This window comes from Panicum virgatum, chromosome 2N (genome assembly GCF_016808335.1).
Source record: "Panicum virgatum strain AP13 chromosome 2N, P.virgatum_v5, whole genome shotgun sequence".
NCBI lineage: Eukaryota > Viridiplantae > Streptophyta > Magnoliopsida > Poales > Poaceae > Panicum > Panicum virgatum.
This window is the reverse complement of record NC_053146.1, coordinates 2,256,767-2,276,750: the sequence shown is the minus strand read 5'-3', so window position 1 is coordinate 2,276,750 and position 19,984 is coordinate 2,256,767. Positions and strand designations below refer to the sequence as shown.

General features: G+C 53.3%; 2 protein-coding genes across 3 annotated transcripts; one reads left to right on the top strand and one right to left on the bottom strand.

Annotated features, from left to right (window-relative positions):
• The first annotated feature begins 6,120 nt into the window (after positions 1-6,120).
• LOC120662997 (putative xyloglucan glycosyltransferase 10) lies at positions 6,121-9,052 on the top strand. Its single transcript, XM_039942035.1, has 5 exons — positions 6,121-7,004; positions 7,112-7,420; positions 7,514-7,804; positions 7,904-8,017; positions 8,238-9,052. The coding sequence occupies exons 1-5, from the start codon at positions 6,255-6,257 to the stop codon at positions 8,862-8,864; spliced, it is 2,091 nt and encodes a 696-aa protein (XP_039797969.1). The 5' UTR covers positions 6,121-6,254; the 3' UTR covers positions 8,865-9,052.
• A 2,535-nt stretch (positions 9,053-11,587) lies between these two features.
• Positions 11,588-16,689, bottom strand: LOC120662996 (AP2-like ethylene-responsive transcription factor CRL5). 2 transcript variants are annotated; one of them, XM_039942033.1, is made up of 9 exons: positions 16,031-16,689; positions 15,437-15,935; positions 14,639-14,724; positions 14,473-14,481; positions 14,263-14,351; positions 14,003-14,076; positions 13,764-13,814; positions 13,537-13,613; positions 11,588-12,700 (listed from the first exon to the last, which is right to left on the bottom strand). In XM_039942033.1, exons 1-9 carry the CDS (start codon positions 16,362-16,364, stop codon positions 12,051-12,053), a joined length of 1,869 nt encoding a protein of 622 aa, XP_039797967.1. In that variant the 5' UTR covers positions 16,365-16,689; the 3' UTR covers positions 11,588-12,050. The 2 variants fall into 2 exon arrangements, with proteins under 2 accessions (XP_039797967.1, XP_039797968.1); XM_039942034.1 differs by having other exon boundaries at positions 14,639-14,721.
• Between the last annotated feature and the right edge of the window lie 3,295 nt (positions 16,690-19,984).

Below are 19,984 nucleotides of genomic sequence, written 5' to 3'. Positions count from 1 at the left end.
GTAGTTCTTGTTTTAAAATTAAATATAAATTTAATTCGATTAATATTCTTTCATCAAGCTTTTCTAATTAAAAGATAGTTAAGTCTTTACTCTGATTTTTATAATTAATGATAATTTGATTAATAACAACTTAAACATGTTTGTAATTTTCTTAGTTCAACCAAATCCTAATTTTAGGTGTTTAGATGTTACACAGTCTTTCATAATTAATGATTAATATCAACATCAATGTGTTTTAGCTATAATTTGTTAAGCTCAATACCAATCATAAAGTTATGCATTTATGTGCTCTCACATACCTGTTCTCTAATTAATTGTTTAATTAGTGTAATTACTACATAGACAATTATATATAAAATTTGACTAAGTTTTACTTTGATTTCATAAATGTAAATACAATATGAGCTAATTATAATTTTGAATATTTTCTTCTAAATATCTTTTACATGTGGTTTATAACTAAAATAAATAAAGCTTATAGTTCTGTTGTCTCTTTGATAATATAAATCTTATGATAGCTGTTTCTTTTCAACCGTAGCTCCATTTTTCGTGTTTCTTGCGCTGTCGTAATCGTAGCAACGAGCCCTATCCTTTAGTGTGTTCTTTTTATGCCTATCTTTTGTTTTGGTGTATTATTCTTAGTTGTACTTGTTGTTTGCTTTGTATGTTGCCCGATGATTGCTTCGAGTAGAAGGGTCGTTGTTCGAAGGTTGGAGAATCAAGACGCTTTGTATGAGCAAGAGCTGAAGAGCAGTAAGAGTAGCTTATCATTGAAAAAAGGCAAGTGACCCTAACCATACTTCTGTCAATACTTATTTACAAGATCATATGCTTTAATTAGAACATGGAGAACCACCCAAGAAAACAGTACAACCACAATACTATATGGCTCTGGTCTTGGCTAATTAATTAGAAACTCTAGCTTGTGACAGTCCTACCAAAAGGGCAAGAGGGGATGCATCGATGGGGTATAGCCCGGTCCTCTTGGGGTAGCGGCCTTTGTTAAGGAGCTGACCATTAGGAAGGATTATGCTCTGCTTTGGCTTGAAACCTTAGCGGGTTGTCACTTGTTAGGGAATATTTGTAAATGCCTCGTAGTGTTCCTATGCAGTCACACCTAGGGAAGTGTGATAACGTGCTTGGCCGGCACATGCATGGTTGGGTTCAAAGTTCTTCGGAACTTTTATGCGAATTGTGGTGAAAGTGTACAACCTCTGCAGAGTTAAAACTGATATATCAGCCGTGCTCATGGTCAAGAGCGGCTTGGATCATCACATGATTAATAAACTTAAAGATGGATATAAATCACATTCTAGTTATTTCTTGTGGCCTTACCGAGTACTGTCGGGTACCACGATTAGGGACACCCTAATCGGGGTACTAAGGTCACCCTAAAAACGCAAACACATGTTAGGCGACTGGGCCCACGAAGGCCCACGGCCTCCTTCCAATCCGGAAGAAAGGAAAGGACTCAAAGAAGCCCAGCATGCGGCCCATTCGCACCCCTCTCAGACCCGCGGGGCGATCTTCGCCTCGCTCAAGGGCTCCCATCGAGACCCTCGACTGCGCCCCGCATCTCCGCCTCGCTCGAGGGTAGCGAATCTACCCTTGAGCGGGCAAAACATCTCCGCCTCACTCGAGAGTAGTGAACCTACCCTCGGGCAGGGCGAATCATCTCCGCCTCGCTCGAGGCCATCCGTCGACATAAAGGACAAACGGCCCTTCCGCTCACCCGCCCGTCGTACGGAGGCATTAAATGCCAACCACTCCTCCACAGCACTCAGGACAGACGGCGTCAGGCCGCCATTCCCCACAGTGGCTGTGACCGGAGTCCCGTCCGCCAACTCCGATCACTGCTCCGCCATCCCGGACGCTGTGGCAACACTGTGGGACCTGCGACGCGGGACGAGATGTGCTCAGGCACAGTTCCCGTTACTATTCTGCCAACTCCGGCTGTCCGGACTCCACCCACCACACGTATGGCCCCGGACCCGCCCCCTGCTTGGGAAGGGGTCCGACATCGCCATTTGCTCCCCGAAAAGGGATGCCCAACACCAGCAGCCGGAGGCCCAGACCTCCCCCCCTCGAGGGGTCCGGGATCTCCGCGTGACTCCCGGACCTCCTTAGTGCGCACGGCAGCACTTCGTCCAGGGGGTCCAGAACCGCCACGTGCCCTGCTACCGATGATGCATGTATATATGCAAGACCCTGACCTGCAGGGTCCACGGAGCGCCCCCACGCCACATCTGGAGGACTGTACACCCCACAGCGACGACCACGCCGCCTGCTGGGGCTGGCAGGACGCCGGCGTGATCTCCGCAAGACCAAGGATGATAACCAGGACGACTGCCACGCCCGACGCCATGCCCCACAGTGTACTTCCTACAGTATTCGACCACGGCACCCCCGCTATTCGGGGGGAAATGACGACTTTCACGTTCCCATGCGCATGTACACCGTCCCTCCTTGTGACTATAAAAGGAGGAGACGGGTTTCCTTTAAGGGGGACGACGTTCGCAATCATCGTCACACATTCAGAACCACTGAGCACCCGATATTGGCACCCGCCTCAATCGACTCCTCCTCTAGCAGAGACCTGGGAGCTTCCCTCCCTCTCTCGCCTCGCCTGTACCCCCTACTACATGCACCTTCGGTGCAAGATAATACAGTGCCCTCGCACACCCCCCTTGCTGGACGTACGGCCCCGCGGCCGGAACCAGGATAAACCCGTGCGTTACTGTATTGCCTCTTGCATCAACATCTGGGACGAGAAAACACGCAGTAGTGCTAGTTGGGATCCGGACCGCTGGGTCAGGACACCGACAAGTACCAACTATAAGTGTACTCACCCTTGCTTACTGCTGCTCAGAAGAGAAAGTTGCTATGAAGACTTTCGAAGATGATGTTGAGTTATAGGCGTACGCAACCCCCAGTCGATTGCCTATGAAGTTTGAAGTCTTCGTTTCCAGGATAAGCTGTATAACTCTGATAATCTTTTAATTGTTGTTTTTCTCTTTTACGTGATACTGTTACCGATTATTCACTTATATTGTCTCTATATGTATGAAACTTGATCCTGACATACATATAGCTATGCATTCGGTTTTGTCCTTAAAACTGGGTGTGACAGAGAGGGAGGCCTGGGAGCACTCGGCTGCCCACGGAATGACACGTGTCATCGTGCAGAGGGAGGCCTGGGAGCACTCGGTTGCCCACGGAATGACACGTGTCCCCGGAGAAAGATAGCACAATGCTGGCTGTCCGATCCGTCGTGGGAGATCGATCCACGTTGTTCCTTGATTTTTAAGCAAATAGACCCTTCAAGTTTTTTTATTCGAACCCGTCGTCCGCGTTTTTTGCAAACCACCCCCGCTGAGCCACCCACCCAACAGCCCCATTCCCAGCCACGCCCCCCAACCTGCGGCGCACCCTCCTCGGCTTCCCCTGCCCCCTTCCCTAATCCTAACCCTAGCATCCCCCGCCGCCGCCCTCCGCCCCCGCCGCCGGTCGCCGCCTTCCTCCCCTCGCCTTCCTCCCCCCTCGCCCTCCTCCACCGCCGTCGATCGCCGTCCTTGGCCGCCCCCCCTCCCGCGCTCCCCACGTCTCGACCCCTGCCGTCACCGCCCCTCCGACCCCCGCCGTCCGCTCTACCCCTCCGACCGGCAGCGTGGCGGTGGCGAATCTGGTCTGCTCCGCCCTCCAGCGCCGTTGTCCGCCGATCTAGGCCGGCGACGTCGAGGCGAAGCAATAGGCGGCGGATCCGGTCCAACGGCGTCGAGGTGGATCGGTGGGTGGCGGATCCGAGCGGCGGCGTCGAGGCGGTGCAGCGGCCGGCAGATTGGGGCGGCGAAGCTGGTGTCGAGGCGTCAGCGCGAACGGCCGATGGAACGCCCGGTGGCGTTCACCGCCGTGCGGTGCTGTGTTTCCTTTTTTTTCTCTATTAATTTTCCTTTTTTTCTTATTTTTTCCCTTTTCAGTTTCGTTCCACGTTTTCTTCCTACGCGGCCGAGCGCATTCTTCACCTAGTTGTTCTCCTATCGATCCTGAATTCCTGATACAGCTGGCTGACTGGAGAAAAAAAAATGGACTGCAGGCTAGAGGGCATTGCATTAGTACAGTGCTCGTCTCGTCACGGGACTGACCGGAACACAGTAGCACCAGATGGATGAAGCATGGGGCGGCTACCACGACAGCTGTAGGACGTGCGTGACGCGTCAGGTGGGCGGAGGACCGAGCCAGAAAGAAGCAAAAAAAGCCGGCAGCTTTCGCCAGGGAAATCGCAGGGGCGATTCGCATTCGCCGCCAAGGGATGGACGGAGCGCGATGCGCGCAGGCACAGCGGCACAGGCACACCGGTCCGGCGGCCGCGGCCTGGCCTCGCCAGCGGGCGCACGCGTCGCGGGCGCTCGCGGCGGGTGGCAACCTGTTGAGCTCTTCTTGGCCGCGCGACACGCCACGCCACGCCCTGCGCATGCACCGCGACGCGAGCTCACTGTGAGGCAACTGTTGGCACGCTGCCTCTGGATGCACTGGAGCAAGAAAGAACAACAACCGTGTATGCAGTTAAGATGAAAAAAGAAATACTTTGGTAAACTGCCGGTGCCATAGTAGGAAAAAGAACCAAGAAATGGAAGGCAAAATTTGGAATTTACAAGTACGACCCAACTCACCCTGCCATAGAATAGCCCTATTGATCTGGTTTGGTTTTCGTACACGAGTAGTGCTACAAAGAATCTTAAATGTATGGAGTATTAAATAAAAATTATTTGCAAAAAATTTTATGTATGGAGTATTAAATAAAAATTATTTGCAAAAAATTTTCACGAATGAGTGTAAGTTTTTGCGACGAATCTATTGACGGTAATTAATTAATAATTAGCTACAGTAATACTATAGTAACCAACATCTAATCGTGCGATCAAAGATCTCATTAGATTCATCTCGCTAAGTAGCGCAGGGTTGTAGAGTTTGTGCTACTTGTGCTAGAGCCCAAACCAAATATATTGATAAAAAATTGTGCTACTTGTGCTAGTGACCAAACCAAACAGGGCCATGCCTGTCACAACCACGTCACCTTTCCTTATCATGTTCAAATGTCTCCTACAGCCGGAACCGCGTAAATCCTACCGATTTCACTCAATTAGCTGCATGATCATGTGCACAGATTCAATTGATTCCGGCAAAGAAGCTGGAAACACCATGCAGTCATGGCATGCTGCACACGCTCAATGGCAGGCGCCAACGCAATTGCTCCAAAAGAAATGGCAGACGTCAACGCCATAAATCCTCGTCCTCTCTCTCCCTCTCTCCGACGTGTTGGGGGTGTGTTTAGTTGCCACAAAATTTCCAAACTTTCCAAATTTTCTATCACATTCCCTATCACATCGAAATATTAAATATAACAAATGACTCAAGCATGGAGTACTAAATATAGTTAAATAAAAAAAACTAATTGCATAGTTTTGATGTACGTTGCGAGACGAATCTTTTGAGCCTAGTTAGGTCATGGTAGAACAATATTTATCACAAACAAATGAAAAGTGCTACAGTGACCGATGTGACTTTTTCTCCCAACTTTTCACCCCATCTAAACACAGCCTTGATCACTTGAGCTTCCTTGCCCTGTAGGTCTGTCTCTGTCTGCAGCCCTCTTCTCTTTCTTCCCCTTCCAATCTTCACTTCTCACTAGCTAGTAACGCCATTTCTGCCGTGTTTGGTTAGAATTCCATGGATTTTTTTTCCATCTTTGACCACTAATTTAGAATATTAAATAAAGTCTAATTACAAAACCACCTCCATAACCCCCGTGTAAATCGCAAGGCGAATCTAATGAGGTCTTTGACCGCGTAATTAGATGATGGTTACTGTAGCATCAGTAGCAAATCATCAATTAATTACTGTCATTAGATTCGTCTCGAAAAGTTACACATATCTCTAAAATTTTTTTTTGCAAATAGACTTCATTTAGTACTCCATGCAAACGAGATTTTTTTTCTCGAAAAAGGTGCGCGAAAATAACCAAACACGGAAGGTCCGTCTGTCGTCTCCATCTCCTTCCTCGCGTTCTCATTGCATTTGCACTTGTGCGCGAAGCTTGCATTGCACGGAGATCGGCGTTGGAGCTGGGCGAGCTCAAAAGAAGGGGAGCCCCAGGAATCGAGAGAGCCTCTCTGCGTGTGTCACTCACTCACTGTGCTCGGCTTGCTATTTTGGGACAGACACAGGCGGGAGCCGGGTTCTCGGGCCGGCCGTCGATGGCGCCGTGGAGCGGCTTCTGGGGCGGCAGGGCCGTCCTCGCCAGCGGCGACGCCTACCGCGGCGGCACGCCGGTCGTCGTCAGGATGGACAACCCCAACTGGTCCATCTCCGAGATCGACGGCGACGGCGACGACGAGGGCGCCGGCTTCTTGCCCGGCGCCGGCGGCCGGAGGCGCCGGAGGAGGGGCAAGAACGCCAAGCAGATCACATGGGTGCTGCTCCTCAAGGCGCACCGCGCCGCGGGCTGCCTGGCGTCTCTCGCCTCCGCAGCCGTCGCGCTCGGGGGTGCCGCGCGCCGCCGCGTCGCGGCCGGCTGCACGGACGCCGACGCCGAGGACGAGGACGAGGCGCCCGCGCAGCCGCGGCGTTCCCGCCGGTTCTACGCCTTCATCCGGGCGCTGCTCCTGCTGTCCGTGTTCCTCCTCGGCGTCGAGCTCGCCGCCCACGCCAACGGCCGGCGCCTCGCCGCGCCCGCCGCCGTGTCCTTCGCCGCGCTCCACGCGGCGTGGGTGCGCTTCCGCGCCGCCTACGTCGCCCCGCCGCTCCAGCTCCTCGCCGACGCCTGCGTCGTGCTCTTCCTCGTGCAGAGCGCCGACCGACTCGCCCAGAGCCTCGGCTGCTTCTACATCCACCTCAAGCGCCTCAAGCCCACGCCCGTCTCGCCGGCATTGCCCGACGCCGAGGACCCCGACGCCGGCTACTACCCCATGGTGCTCGTCCAGATACCAATGTGCAACGAGAAGGAGGTGACAATGCAGCATTGGCACTTGTGATTGCGCCTAAAATTCCAATTTTTCAACCCACAAAAGATCCATTTTTTTTATCATGTTGTTCATTGCTCTGTTTCATTCAGGTGTACCAACAGTCAATTGCGGCGGTCTGCAATTTGGACTGGCCAAGATCCAATTTCCTGGTGCAGGTACTGGACGACTCCGATGACCCGATCACACAGGCATTGATCAGAGAGGAGGTGGAGAAGTGGCAGCACCATGGTGCGCGCATTGTGTACCGCCACCGTGTGCTCAGGGAAGGGTATAAGGCCGGTAACCTCAAGTCGGCGATGAGCTGCAGCTATGTCAAGGACTATGAGTATGTGGCGATCTTCGATGCCGATTTCCAGCCTTACCCTGACTTCTTGAAGCGCACCGTGCCGCATTTCAAGGTAGCCTGAGGTGAATTCAGTGCTTAAATCATTTGAATTCTGCGAACTATTAGCGTTCTGATGGTTGTGATATACCGCATTGGTTGGTTGCAGGACAATGAGGAATTGGGGCTGGTGCAAGCGAGATGGTCATTTGTGAACAAGGATGAGAACCTATTGACACGGTTGCAGAGCATCAACCTGTGCTTCCACTTTGAGGTGGAACAGCAGGTGAACGGCATGTTCATCAACTTCTTTGGGTTCAATGGCACAGCTGGGGTTTGGAGGATCAAGGCTTTGGAGGATTCAGGGGGCTGGATGGAGCGGACAACGGTGGAAGACATGGACATTGCAGTCCGTGCGCATCTGAAGGGCTGGAGGTTCATCTTCCTGAATGATGTAGAGGTACAGTAGCATGCCGAATTGCTTGCAGATGGCACTACCACAATGTTAGGATCATAGTGTTTACTCTGAAATTAATAGGTTTATTTGATCTCTGTGCAGTGCCAATGTGAGTTACCGGAGTCGTACGAGGCTTATAGGAAGCAACAACATCGGTGGCATTCAGGCCCAATGCAGCTGTTCAGGCTGTGCTTGCCAGACATCATCAGATGCAAGGTATTACCGACCGCTCCATTCTTGCTCTCTATAGTCACCAAGCTCCTAAAATTGTGCTGTTGAATTTTACTCTCTCATAGACATACTAGCTCATCATTGTCCTAATGTTTTACAGATTAGTTTGTGACAAAAAATTGCCATCTAGCTGGTGAAATATTTTCATTTAGTTTGGACAGACTTGGTCATGTAGTTCATCTTTGTCAATTTCCTCTGGTTGCAGATTGCGTTCTGGAAGAAGGCCAACCTGATCTTCCTCTTCTTCCTGCTCCGCAAGCTCATCCTGCCCTTCTACTCCTTCACGCTGTTCTGCATCATCCTGCCACTGACAATGTTCGTGCCCGAGGCCGAGCTCCCCGACTGGGTGGTCTGCTACATCCCGGCCCTGATGTCGTTCCTCAACATCCTCCCATCGCCGAGATCCTTCCCCTTCGTCATCCCCTACCTCCTCTTCGAGAACACCATGTCCGTGACCAAGTTCAACGCCATGGTCTCCGGCCTGTTCCAGCTCGGCAGCGCCTACGAGTGGGTGGTGACCAAGAAGTCCGGCCGGTCCTCGGAGGGCGACCTCGTCGTGCTGGCGCCCAACAAAGAGCACCGGAAGCAGCAGCGCTCTGCGACGCCGGTCGCCGCCGAAGCGAAGAAACCGCCGGCTCCGGTGGAGAAGAAGAAGAAGCAGCAGAAGTACAACCGGATATACAAGAAGGAGCTGGCGCTGTCGCTGCTGCTGCTGACTGCCGCCGCCCGGAGCCTGCTGTCCAAGCAGGGGATGCACTTCTACTTCCTGCTGTTCCAGGGCGTCTCGTTCCTGATGGTCGGCCTCGACCTCATCGGCGAGGACGTGAAATAAAACTGTTTGGTGGTGACATGGATGGATGGTTGGATGTAGCTGTAGCTTTGTTCAGGGTTAGGATTAGTCCTCTGAATTACATTCTCGTAGGATCTGTAGATATAGCTCTCCGTCTCCGATCTCTTCTTGGCTTGTAAATTCTGGTAGCTGCTCAGGGGTTAGCATCTTACTCGATTCTTTTGTACGAAGGATGAAGCTGCTGATGCTCAGTTTAGGTTACAGCATGGCGGTTGTTTGCTGAGTGCGTGCGTCACCCGCCATTTCTATGATGCGATTGCGCGGGAGGTAGACGATGATGCTGGCCACGAACGAGCTGTGGGTGTGTGACGCCATGACTGGGGTGAGTGGTTGCAGCTCTGAGCGGAGGAGCCATGGATCCATGATGTGCAGGGCCGGAAGGACAGGGGGGGGGGGGGGGGGGGGGGGCAGCTGTGGTGGTGATCGGCTGAGATCATCCACCTCACATGAACGCGTCAGGTTGTTGGTTGGTTCGCGGCCGGTACAGGATCGATGCATTCACTGTTGAATTCTTCTCCTCTCGTGCAATTGCTCGTGTGCTGTGTACTACTGCAGATGTACCGCTTCTCGAGTCTCGGGTATACAAAATTATTTTTTGTCAGTGATGAGCAGTTTTTTTTATCTCAACCAACCAAATGTTCGTGTGAAATTCAGAGCAAATTTGATTGTGTAAGACTAACTTCAACAACGAAGTGCAAAATCGGAAGGCATATAGACATTTGCCTCGTGTGAACAGTACTTCCCGTTCCCCTCCCATCCCACCGGCTCCAACAGACGCAGTGCAATCGCATTCATCACTCTCCGCCGCCGCCGCAGCTGGCCGCCGGAGCTATTGCTCGAGCTCGGCGAGGCGGCGGTGCTCGGCGCCGTCCAGCTCGCTGGCCACCACTCCCACGCCGTAGTCCCGCACGCCCGTCGCTCGCCCACGCTCCGCTAAGGATTCGCCGCCGCGACGCCGTCTCTGCCGCCGGTGTGCGCGCCGTCGAGGGTGGGCACCATGGTCCCGCGCGGCGAGGGAGGAAGGCAGCCATGGTCCCGCGTGGTGAGGGAGGAGGGCCACCATGGACCCGCGCGCACCATGGTCTCGCCCGCTCGCCATGCCGCTATCCAGCCCGCTCGACGCGCCGCCTGCCGTGAGGAGCTTCCTCGCCTCGCCGCGAGGAGCTTGCCCGCTCGACGTGCACGGAGCTCGGGGCCGCAGTCCCCTTCTCCCGCCGCAGCCCCTCCCCTGCTCCTGCTCGGGGCCGCAGTCCCCTTCTCCCGCGACAGAGCAAGCCCGCGCCGGCGCCAATGGATTGGGCTCGAGCTCCGGAGCTGGCCCGCCCAAGGCCGCGGCGGGTGCAGCCGGACTGGATCCAAATGAAGCTGATGAGGCCGCCGGCGAGGAGGTGCGTGGAGGTGGTGGCGCAGGCGAGGACGAGGTAGAGCGCGGCGCTCGGGTCTGCTCCGCCTCTGCTTGGGCCGCAGCGGCGAGGAAGATGACGAGGAGGGGGAGAGGCAGCAGCTCCGCCCACGTCGCTTGCCCGCGCCCGGGATCCGTCGGAGAGGAGGGAGAGAAGGGGAAGCGGGCTCGCAATCGCCGGGATCCGCCGGAGAGGAAGAAGGCCCGGCCTCCCCTGCTCTGCGTCGCCTGGCCCCGCCGGCCGCTCGCCTCGCCTCGCCCCGCGGAGTCGGATGCATTCGAGGAGAGAGGGAGTGCAATTTTGCACCGTCTCTCTCCTCGAATGCAAATTGCCTTCCGCGATTGCATGGTCTGTTAGAGTCGATGCCTATGTGAACAGTCAGCATCGGAGAGGCAAAAATACGTTTGCCCATCGCTGTTCAAGTCAGTCTAAGGTGGTGTTTGTTTCCCATCCCTCCACAATTTTCAGCTCGAAAGAAATTACTTGTGCAAAGAGTTGGAAAATGCCACAAATTTAAATCGGCCCCTTTACACAGTTTACAAACCACTTTAGCTGTGGTTTTTGTGGATTAAAGATAGCTACAAATTTGGGAACTGTTATGGGTATTTTGTTCTTTCAAATTTGCAAGCAAAGCGCCCAGTTTCCGTTTCTGATATATTGATATAAAATAGTTGGTGTTACAATATATATATTTATTGGGCTCAAGACCCTCGCCCAGCCCCAGTTTATTCCTAAACCAAAAAGGTTAAGCCCATTCGTTCAATGGGCCGGACAGCCCAGTTGAAGCCCTCCCTCTCCTTTCGAAAGCCGTTTATCTGAAATCCACGAGTAGATTCGAGCAGCGAATTCATACGGTGATTGACAGTAGCCATTTTATCTGAAATCCAAACATGTTCAGTAGTTGATTTGGGATGAATTTGCATCCTGAGAGTGACCCACATTTCTTTTCAGCGGCTTAAAGGAGGTACTCCATCCGTTCCAAATTGTAGGTCGTTTGACTTTTTCAATCTTAAATTTGACCACTCGTTTTGTTCAAAAATTTGTGCAAAACATCACTTTTTTTATTGTGGCTTTTTTTATTAGTACAAGTTCTTGAAGAATGGTTTAAATTTGATTATGTTTGCATAATTTTTTTTGAATAAGACGAGTGGTCAAACTTGGTGTCAAAAAAGTCAAACGACCTATAATTTGGAACGGAGGGAGTAGCAACCAACCAAGATCGAACTCAACTTTTTTTTAAAAAAAAAGAATGAACTCAACCAGGCATGTTGGCAGAGATGAGAATAAGAAAGAAGACAGTGGTGACCAATTCAATCAGCTGTGACTGAGACGTTATCACATTAGTAGTGGATTAGTTTCTGGAAATATATATATATATATTTTTTGGAGGAGATGCACATTAATTATCTCCGGCCTCCATATTACAAAACCCCTTCTCCTCCGGAGAAGAAGGAAACAGCGGAGGCCGCGCCGTGCATTCTCTAGCTTTCGGTAACCTCGATAATTAACCTACCTTGACTAACCAATCTCAGATCCCCATGGCTAACTAACTAATAACCTGCTTTGCCAACCATCTAGCTAGCTAAGAGCCCTAAATTATCTAAGTGAACAAGTCCGGCCGGCCGGCCGGCCGGCGACAAGCAGCCGGGCGGTCGTCGGAGTCGGACGCGCGCGCGCACGCGTGCACGAGAAACGGTGACATGGCGACCGGGAAGAAGTGCGTGATGCGCGCATGGAGATGGAGGAAGCCGTCGTGGGCTGCTGATCAGGCGTCGGTCCAAGCGGCGAAGACGGGCATGTGCGCGATGGACACGGAGGCGGCGGCCCTGGCCGACACCGGCGAGGCCCAGGAGCCCAGCGGCATGAGCGGGCTCATCGGCTTATTGTTAATGGCCGCCTGGTGCTGCGCCGGCGGCGGCTTGGAGAAGAGCATGGAGAGGCCGCCGCCGCGGTCGGGGCTGGCCTCGCGCGAGTTGCCGAGGCTGGTCACCAGCGACGACGCGCTGGACATGGGCATGTGCTGCGCGGCGCCGGCGCCGCCGTCCGCGGCGGTCACCAGGTCGTGCAGCACCGAGAAGGCCTCCGCGCCGGAGAGCACGTCGTGGTGGGCGTGGGCGTGCTCCGCTGCTCTCGGCGCGGCCGCCAGCGCCGCGGCGACCTTCCACGTGTCCGCGGCGCTGCCGTTCCCGGCCTGCACTAGCGCGGCGGCGGCGGCCGTGACGACGCCCCCGACGTCGTCGGCGACGGGGGCCTCGCCGTCCTTCTTGCGGCGCGCGAGGTCGCCGGGGAGCAGCGTGTTGCTTGCCATGATCTTGTCGACGTCGTAGCGCGTGATGTCGAAGTTGGTGACGGCGTTGAGGCCCCGGAACTTGATGGCGGCGATGTCGTACGCCTCCGCCGCCTCCTCCTGCGTGCCTGCAGCAGCCGGCCAGTCAGGACGACGACCACACACACACACACACACACGTAGCCACGTCGGCGCGCATGATCGATGCATGGAGGAATGATCTGTGTGAACAGGAGAATCGGCATGATGGGCGCCGCATGCTGATGGCGGTCAAAAGCTTAGGGCCTCTCCAGCGCGTGCGATCCGCGACAGTGTAAAATCGAGGAGCATGTCAGCCTTATGCAAAAGACTTTCATCTCTCTCTCTCTCTCTCTCTCTCTCTCTCTCTCTCTCTCTCTCTCTCTCTCTCTCTCTCTACGAACCACACATGCTGAGGGCCACACCATGCCACAAAGCAAGCACAATTGAAGTCTAGAGAGAGAGAGAGGGAGAGAGGGAGAGAGGTGGCAATAGCATGCAAAAGGAAATGAGAGGAGTAAAGCAGGAAGACATTCTTTGGCAGGGAAGAGGCCGGGATGCCATGATTGGGGTGCTAAAGCTTTGCGTTCCCATACGACTCCTCATCCTCATCAGAGCTAGGTTGCTGGCCGGCCTGGGCTACACTAGACACAGTCACACACTAGAGCAGAGCACGCATGTGCAGATGAAAATGAAGATGGCGGCAGACAGGGCTCCGCCTTGTACTCTCCGGCCATGACAGCCTCTGCACCGCCCTGCTGCTCAGCTCCATCCGTCGCCATGGATCCAGCTGACCTACTGCTCGCAGCTCTGCATGCTCTCACTCTCTGCAGACGACGTCGTCTACAAATGGATGCAGATCGCAGAAGATGCTTTTGCGTAGCTGAATGAATGAGGATGCAAATGCAGCTGCAGATGCAGAGATGAACGAAAGGAGGTTGCATACTGAAGGTGCCGAGGTAGAGGTCCTTGTTGCCGGAGACGCGGCCGATGCGCGCCTGCCACCGCCCGTGCTGGTGGTGCCTGCACTCGCATCCACCACAACAAACAGCCAAATGAAAACCCCCGGTAAATCTGAAAGCTTTTCTGAATGCAGTGCAGTAAAAAAAATCGACATGCATGGATTGTTCATCAGCATGTGCAAGTGTGTGTAAAGAATCCAGAGCTTCAGACCTTGTGACTCCCCGGTACATGGACGCGCCCCGTGAGAAACCGCTGCTCTTCCTGCACCCAAATGCCCATCAGCTTGTTCAGATGATCGATCGCTCACACTAGCTACCACCAGCAGCTAGCTAGCTGCTTGGTCGCTAGGTCACACTGAATGTTCAGTTCAGATGACCTGCAGCCAGGCAGGGGTGATCGATGCACGCGACAGTATTGTAGTAGAGCTGAGGAACACGAGCGTACAGTACCTCCTGAGGTGTGCCACGTACTCCTGCCGCGTCATGTTCTTCATCTCCTCCAGCTCCTCCTGGTAGTCCTCCAGCTGCATGCATGGACCAGTATAATCAACCACATTTAGTTCTATTTTTTTCTTGAAAGAAAACATTTAGTGTTTTTTTTTCAAGCTAGCTAAGCACAGGCACAGTCTCAGCTCGACACTGTCACCGTGAAGTTACCATGGCTGTCAAGGTAAAAAGAGATGGAGAGGCTGAGGAATACATATAATTACCGGGAAGTTGATGTGCGTGGAGGGCCCCCAGTACTTGAGCGCCGCCAGGTCGTAGGCTCTCGCCGCCTTCTCCTCCATGTCGTACCCGCCTAGCACAGACACACACGCCCAGCAACCCGACAAGTTTTTTTACCTCGCCCAAAAAACAGTAACTTTTTCCATTTTTACCGTGTGCCGCGGCACGCTGACAGTGCAGCAAAGAGTGCTTACCGAGGTAAACTGCAGCAGTGGAAAATATTCCGTTCCGGTCCCCAGCCAGAGACAAACACAAACACCAGCTTATGATTAGCGACTAGTTAACGACGCTGCTAATGACAATCTCAAAGAAAATGACGCTGCTGCTAATGACATTGGTTGATGCGGTTACTAGCTATACCTTGCCTGCCCTTCCTGGTCTGGCCTTCCTTCTTGCAGCTGTTGTCCCACAGGTGCGCCTCGTACCTCCCCGTCCACCTATGCCTGCTTAATTTCATCCACCCGTCCGATTAGTTGCCACGTAAACTACGCTACACGAGTGCTTTCAGGGTTCATGATCAATGTGATGGTGTGCGTGCGTGTACGTGAGCGTCGTTCTTATCATAAGAAAGAATATTCATTAGTTGATTACCTACCACGAGGCTAATAACCTATACTAATAGCTAACAATGCGCAAATATAATGCCATTTAAGTTTTGTCACGAGTAGTTTATTACTTAACAGATGATGCATGCTAAACGTGCATGCGTGCTTAGTCATCAGGGTGTAGGTGTGCGTCGCGGGGATGAGACCACAGTCATCCGGAACATCCTAGCTTACCGGAGTCGTTTCTATATCGGAAACGCGGGTATATTTTCGTCGTAATAGAATAGAATTAAAATGACTCTTAAATAATATAACATGTTCTACGTTCCTGATCCGGAACTCTTGTGACTGTGCGTGAGACGAGATGATCAGGGGCGGAGCCAGGATTGAAACATAGAGGAGGCCAATTTACTAATACCGATAATCAGGAGGGGCACATTTTATTAATTAGCAATATTAACAATGAAATTAGGGGGTTTTATGTGTAGTTACACCAACGTTAGCCCGCCCCCGCTTGTCTCCGCCCCTAATGTGTAGCAATGAGTACGGTATGTGTAGCAATGAGGTGCACGCAAAACTGCTATGATCGAGACGGGGAGAGCGCGATGTGTACCTCGTGACGCCGCGGTACTGCGACGTCCTCTGCCCGAACGTGTCGATGGACTTGCGGTGGTGCACGGGCTGCTTCTGCCCGCCGGCCGCGCCGCCGCGCTTCCGCCCGCCGTCCATCGCGGCGCCGGCCACCATGCCGTACTCGCCGGGGTGCGCGGCCACGCAGCTCGACATCAGCGACCCGGAGCTCATGGACAGGGCCAGCGCGTGGTGGTGCTGGTGCTGCCCCGCGGCGGACAGCACGCCGCTCTCGGCGCGCGCCGCCACCCAGCTTGCCATCGCCGTGGCGGCGGCCGCGGCCTCGTCGTCGCCCACCAGCGAGGCCGCCGAGGGCCCGCCGTACAGGTCGGCGCACGGCTGCAGGAACGACGACCCGTGGTGGTGGCCCCCGCCGCCGGCGTCGCCGTAGTAGTACAAGCTCGAGGCGGCGGCGGCGTTGTCCAGGCTCAGCGCCATGGCCTGCGACTGCGCCGCGCCCAAGAAGTCCTCGAGCTTCGGCCCTGCCGATCGATCAATCGGTTCATCAGACACGCACATATGATCCTCGAATCCAAGACGTACACCAATAGGAAATGAATGGATCGGCGGCGCATACCGTGGTGATCTTGATCGCTTCGCCGGAGCGCCTCCATGATGCAGAGCGAGCCGTCGGACTTGAGCGGCATGGACGCGAGCTGCGGCGTGTAGTACGGCGACGCGCTGGTGGCCACGGCGTCGCCGGCGCCGAGGCCGTAGGCGGCCGCCGCGGCGGCAGCGGCAGTGACGGAAGGGAAGAAGAGGCCATGCTGCTGATGCTGCTGTTGCTGGACGTGGTGGTGGTGGCGGTCGTCCATGGCGGAGGCCATGTGAGGCGACAGCGAGAAGCCTAACCAGCCGCTCGCCGCCGCGTTTGTGCCGTTGTCGTTGCTGTTGCTGCTATTGTTGGTCATCGTGTACACTGGTGAAGCTAAGCTAGGTAGCAGAAAACAAAGGAAAAGGATCAAGCTGGCGGCAATGGCGATCGGAGAGGAGCAATCATTGGGGAGCACGCGGTGCAACGACGCTCCCCGCCATTGCCGCGAGGGTTGAGAGCTTCGTTCGATGGAGGCTACAAGCAGCTAGGTGAAGAGCAAGCGGCGGAGTGTGAAGTGGAGAAGAAGTGGGCAAGCGTGCTTGTGCTTGCTCGCGAGTGTGCCCGTGGCTTTAAAGTAGTCTCTCCAGCTCCAGCAAAAGGAATGACTTGCTCCCACATTTACACACAACATCCAACCAAAAAAAAAAGGGAGGCAAGTGAGGGAGGGAGAAATGCTTGGACTTGGATAGATAACATTCTCTTCACACATGCCTCAGCTCATAGGGATCTGTGTAGCTACTCTCTCTCTCTCTCGTCTCTACAATGTTGTCCTTGCAAAAAGTAATAAAAAAGTAATGACCAGTAAAATCTCTCTCCAATATATCTGTTTGTAAATGTATAGTGTCCTAGATAGCTTTTGCTTAATGCTCTCTAACTTTGAAGATTGATTATTTTTGCAGAAAAAATATATGGGTTAGTTGCTCATGAGTAATTATTACTGTAATTATCATAGTGTGCATAAATTTAAAATCTTGATTATTACCAAAATCAAAGGCATGCAGCTATCAGCATTGCCTATGGAAGACTATATGGTTCGGATGTCTAAAACATAAAACATTGTTATTACGTCAAAATTAAAAATACATGATCCACCATTAGCAACTGAAGGAAGGAGTACGATTCTTCCTTTTCTTCAAAAGCAAAAGATGAAAGGAATATGCTGGTTGGCATCAGCACCCTTGTCGCCATTGGTGCCTGCAGTAGCGTTGCTGTGTATAGTGGTAGGATGTAGGTATTTAGTAGAGCCACTTTTGTTGTACTAGGCAAATACTCACTGCACAGGCAGTCACTTCTGAACAGTTGAGGCACTGTGTGCAGGGCCTCCTCAATGCCAGCAGCAATCCAAGTAGTGATCTGCTGAGCTGATGAGGCGCCTCAGGATCCAATTCAAAGCATACTGCTCGACTTTCTTTTTTCTGAAAAAGCAATCCACATGTGTGAAATTTATACTTGTACAGGTACTACATTGCCTCTTGCTGAGGAATGTTGAGTACTCTATCCTGCTTGTGATGAGTGAATTGTCAACCGTGCAGTGTGATCGTGCGCTTGGTCTTTGGATTGCAGGTACACGGGCATCGAGTGTCGACGGGGAGCTGCCGTGGAGGTGCTGTGGCCGATGGACCGTGCGGTGGACGGCGGTGAAGGGCAGCCGGGACCGGAGCTCGGACCGGGCGGCAGCTGTGGCGTCCACTCCTGGATCAAGGGCGCAAGCGGCGATGGAAGGCGGGTTTCTTGGTTTGCGCCACAAAACCAAGGAGGCGGACGGCGGTTGAAGACGCCAAGTCATGGAGGCACGGGCGTCGGTCTCGGGACTGACGGAGGCGACGGGCGTCGACGGCGTCTAGGGCCTCGCTGCGGGCGAGGAGGTGACGGGCGTCGGGCGGCGTCTAGGGCCGTCAGAAGGCCGAGGCGGGAACGGCGTCTAGGGCCACGGCGCGGAGGCGGGAATCTTCCCGCGCGTGAGGTTTTGGCGGTTTTCTCAAAACCGGCCACCTACCCGGGTTTCGCGGACCCCCCAAAACCGCGGACTGGATCTTCATCAAGACGGCGGCATCGCGGAGAAGACTTCGTTTCGAAGAAAGAACCTCGACCGTCGGATGAGATCGTGTACAGGGGGTGGTGCAGGCCAACCGGTCTGACCGGTCCCTGGCACTGGTCTGACTGGTCTAACCAACCGGTCTGACCGGTCCAGCGTACCGGTCTGACCGGTCCCGCGGGTATAAATACCCCTTCACTTGTGTTAGGTCGGGTGCGGCTTTTGTATTGTGTCCGTGAATTGTTCTATTCTCCAGGCCGCCACCCCTGTGTTCCTCTTCCTCAGTTCATCTCTTTAGGGTAGATTTGAATGTTGTTTGTGTGAGAACTCTTGTGGATTTGATTGGGAAAGGAGGCCCTAACCTCCTCGTGCCCTCTGGGTGGTTTGAATCAATCTATCTCCTCTTTTTGTGCCTTGTTTGATGAAATTTCGATTTTGTTTTTGGTGCAATTGATTGCGAGGAGTCCATGAGATCTTTGCTATGATTCCCGTGCTTCTAACTCTGTCCTAAACCCTCTGGAATCACTGGCGTGTTCGAATTCGATTTCTTGAGTTCTTGAGAAAACCCCAATCCCTTTTGATCTCCCCCATAATTCTCAAGATTCGTTGATCTTTAGGACGAGTTCTTTTGGGGATATGTTCATGGGGTAGGGGCGAAGCAATCCCCCAAGTTTCATCGGTTTTCGTGGTCGTTTGGTCGAGATTCACCGTTTGAATCTAAGTTTTCGGGGGTTTTCCGGGTGCCACCGGTCAGACCGGTAGGCAAGACCGGTCAGACCGGTCCAGGCAGATCAGTTCTGCAGTTTTTCCGATTCGCTTCCGATTTGCTTCGTGGTTTCGCTCGCTCGTTCGAGGCCTTTTGTGTTGGTTTAGCTTTTCCATAGCTATTCCATACTTTGGCCAGAACGCTTGAGGGCTTGGGTGATTTTCGGAATATAGGCCGACGGTTTGAATTTCGGAAGAAATTTTGATCGGCTCCCATTTACCCCTCCTCTGGTCGCCGGCTTTGGTCCTTCAATTGGTATCAGAGCTTGGTTGAGGTTTTCAATACCTTAACTGGTTCGAAAACCACTTGGCGACCATGGCGAGTCTTGGTAAGATCCCGGTGTTTTCCGGCGAGGACTATGCCTACTGGAAGGTTCGCATGAGAGCCTTCTTGCAGAGCATGGGAGCCGAGGTCTGGGAGATTACCAAAAACCAGCTTTACGAGGTGCTGGCTGTTCGGACCACGCCTCTTCAGGTGACGCAGCACGAGGCTAACGCCAATGCCGTCAATGCCTTGTTCGCTGGCGTTTCTCGTGCGGAGTTCTCACGCGTCCAGGGTTTTCAGGAAGCCCACAAAATTTGGACGTGCCTTGAGAACTACTATGAGGGTACACCTCAGGTGAAGGCCAGACTGTTCGAGACTCACCGGCGTGAGTACGAGAACTTCACACAGGAGCCGGGTGAGAGCATTGACCTGATGTTCAGTCGTTTTTAGTCGATTGTGAACAAGGTCAATGCGAACAGATCTGCTGGTGCCCTTGAGTACACAGAGCACGAGAAGGCTCTCAAGTTGCTCTACGCACTTGACTGCTCTGTGTGGGATCTCAAGGTGAACACGATCATTGAGTCTGCAGGCTATGAGACTCTGACCGTGAACGAGCTTTTCAGCAAGCTCAAGGCCACGGAGGTGGATAACCAGACACGAGCCAAGCTCAATGGTGCCCCTCCTTCCAAGAGCATCGCTCTTGTGACTGGCCCAGGTGGTGGATCGAGTTCTAACACTAACCCTGCTCTTGGCTTTTCTCTTGCCTCTTTGCCTTCTATTTCAGATGAGCAGCTGGAGACGCTGGGCGACGACAACTTGTGCCTCCTCATCAGCAAGTTCCAGCGCGTCTACCACAACAGGCAGAGGAAGA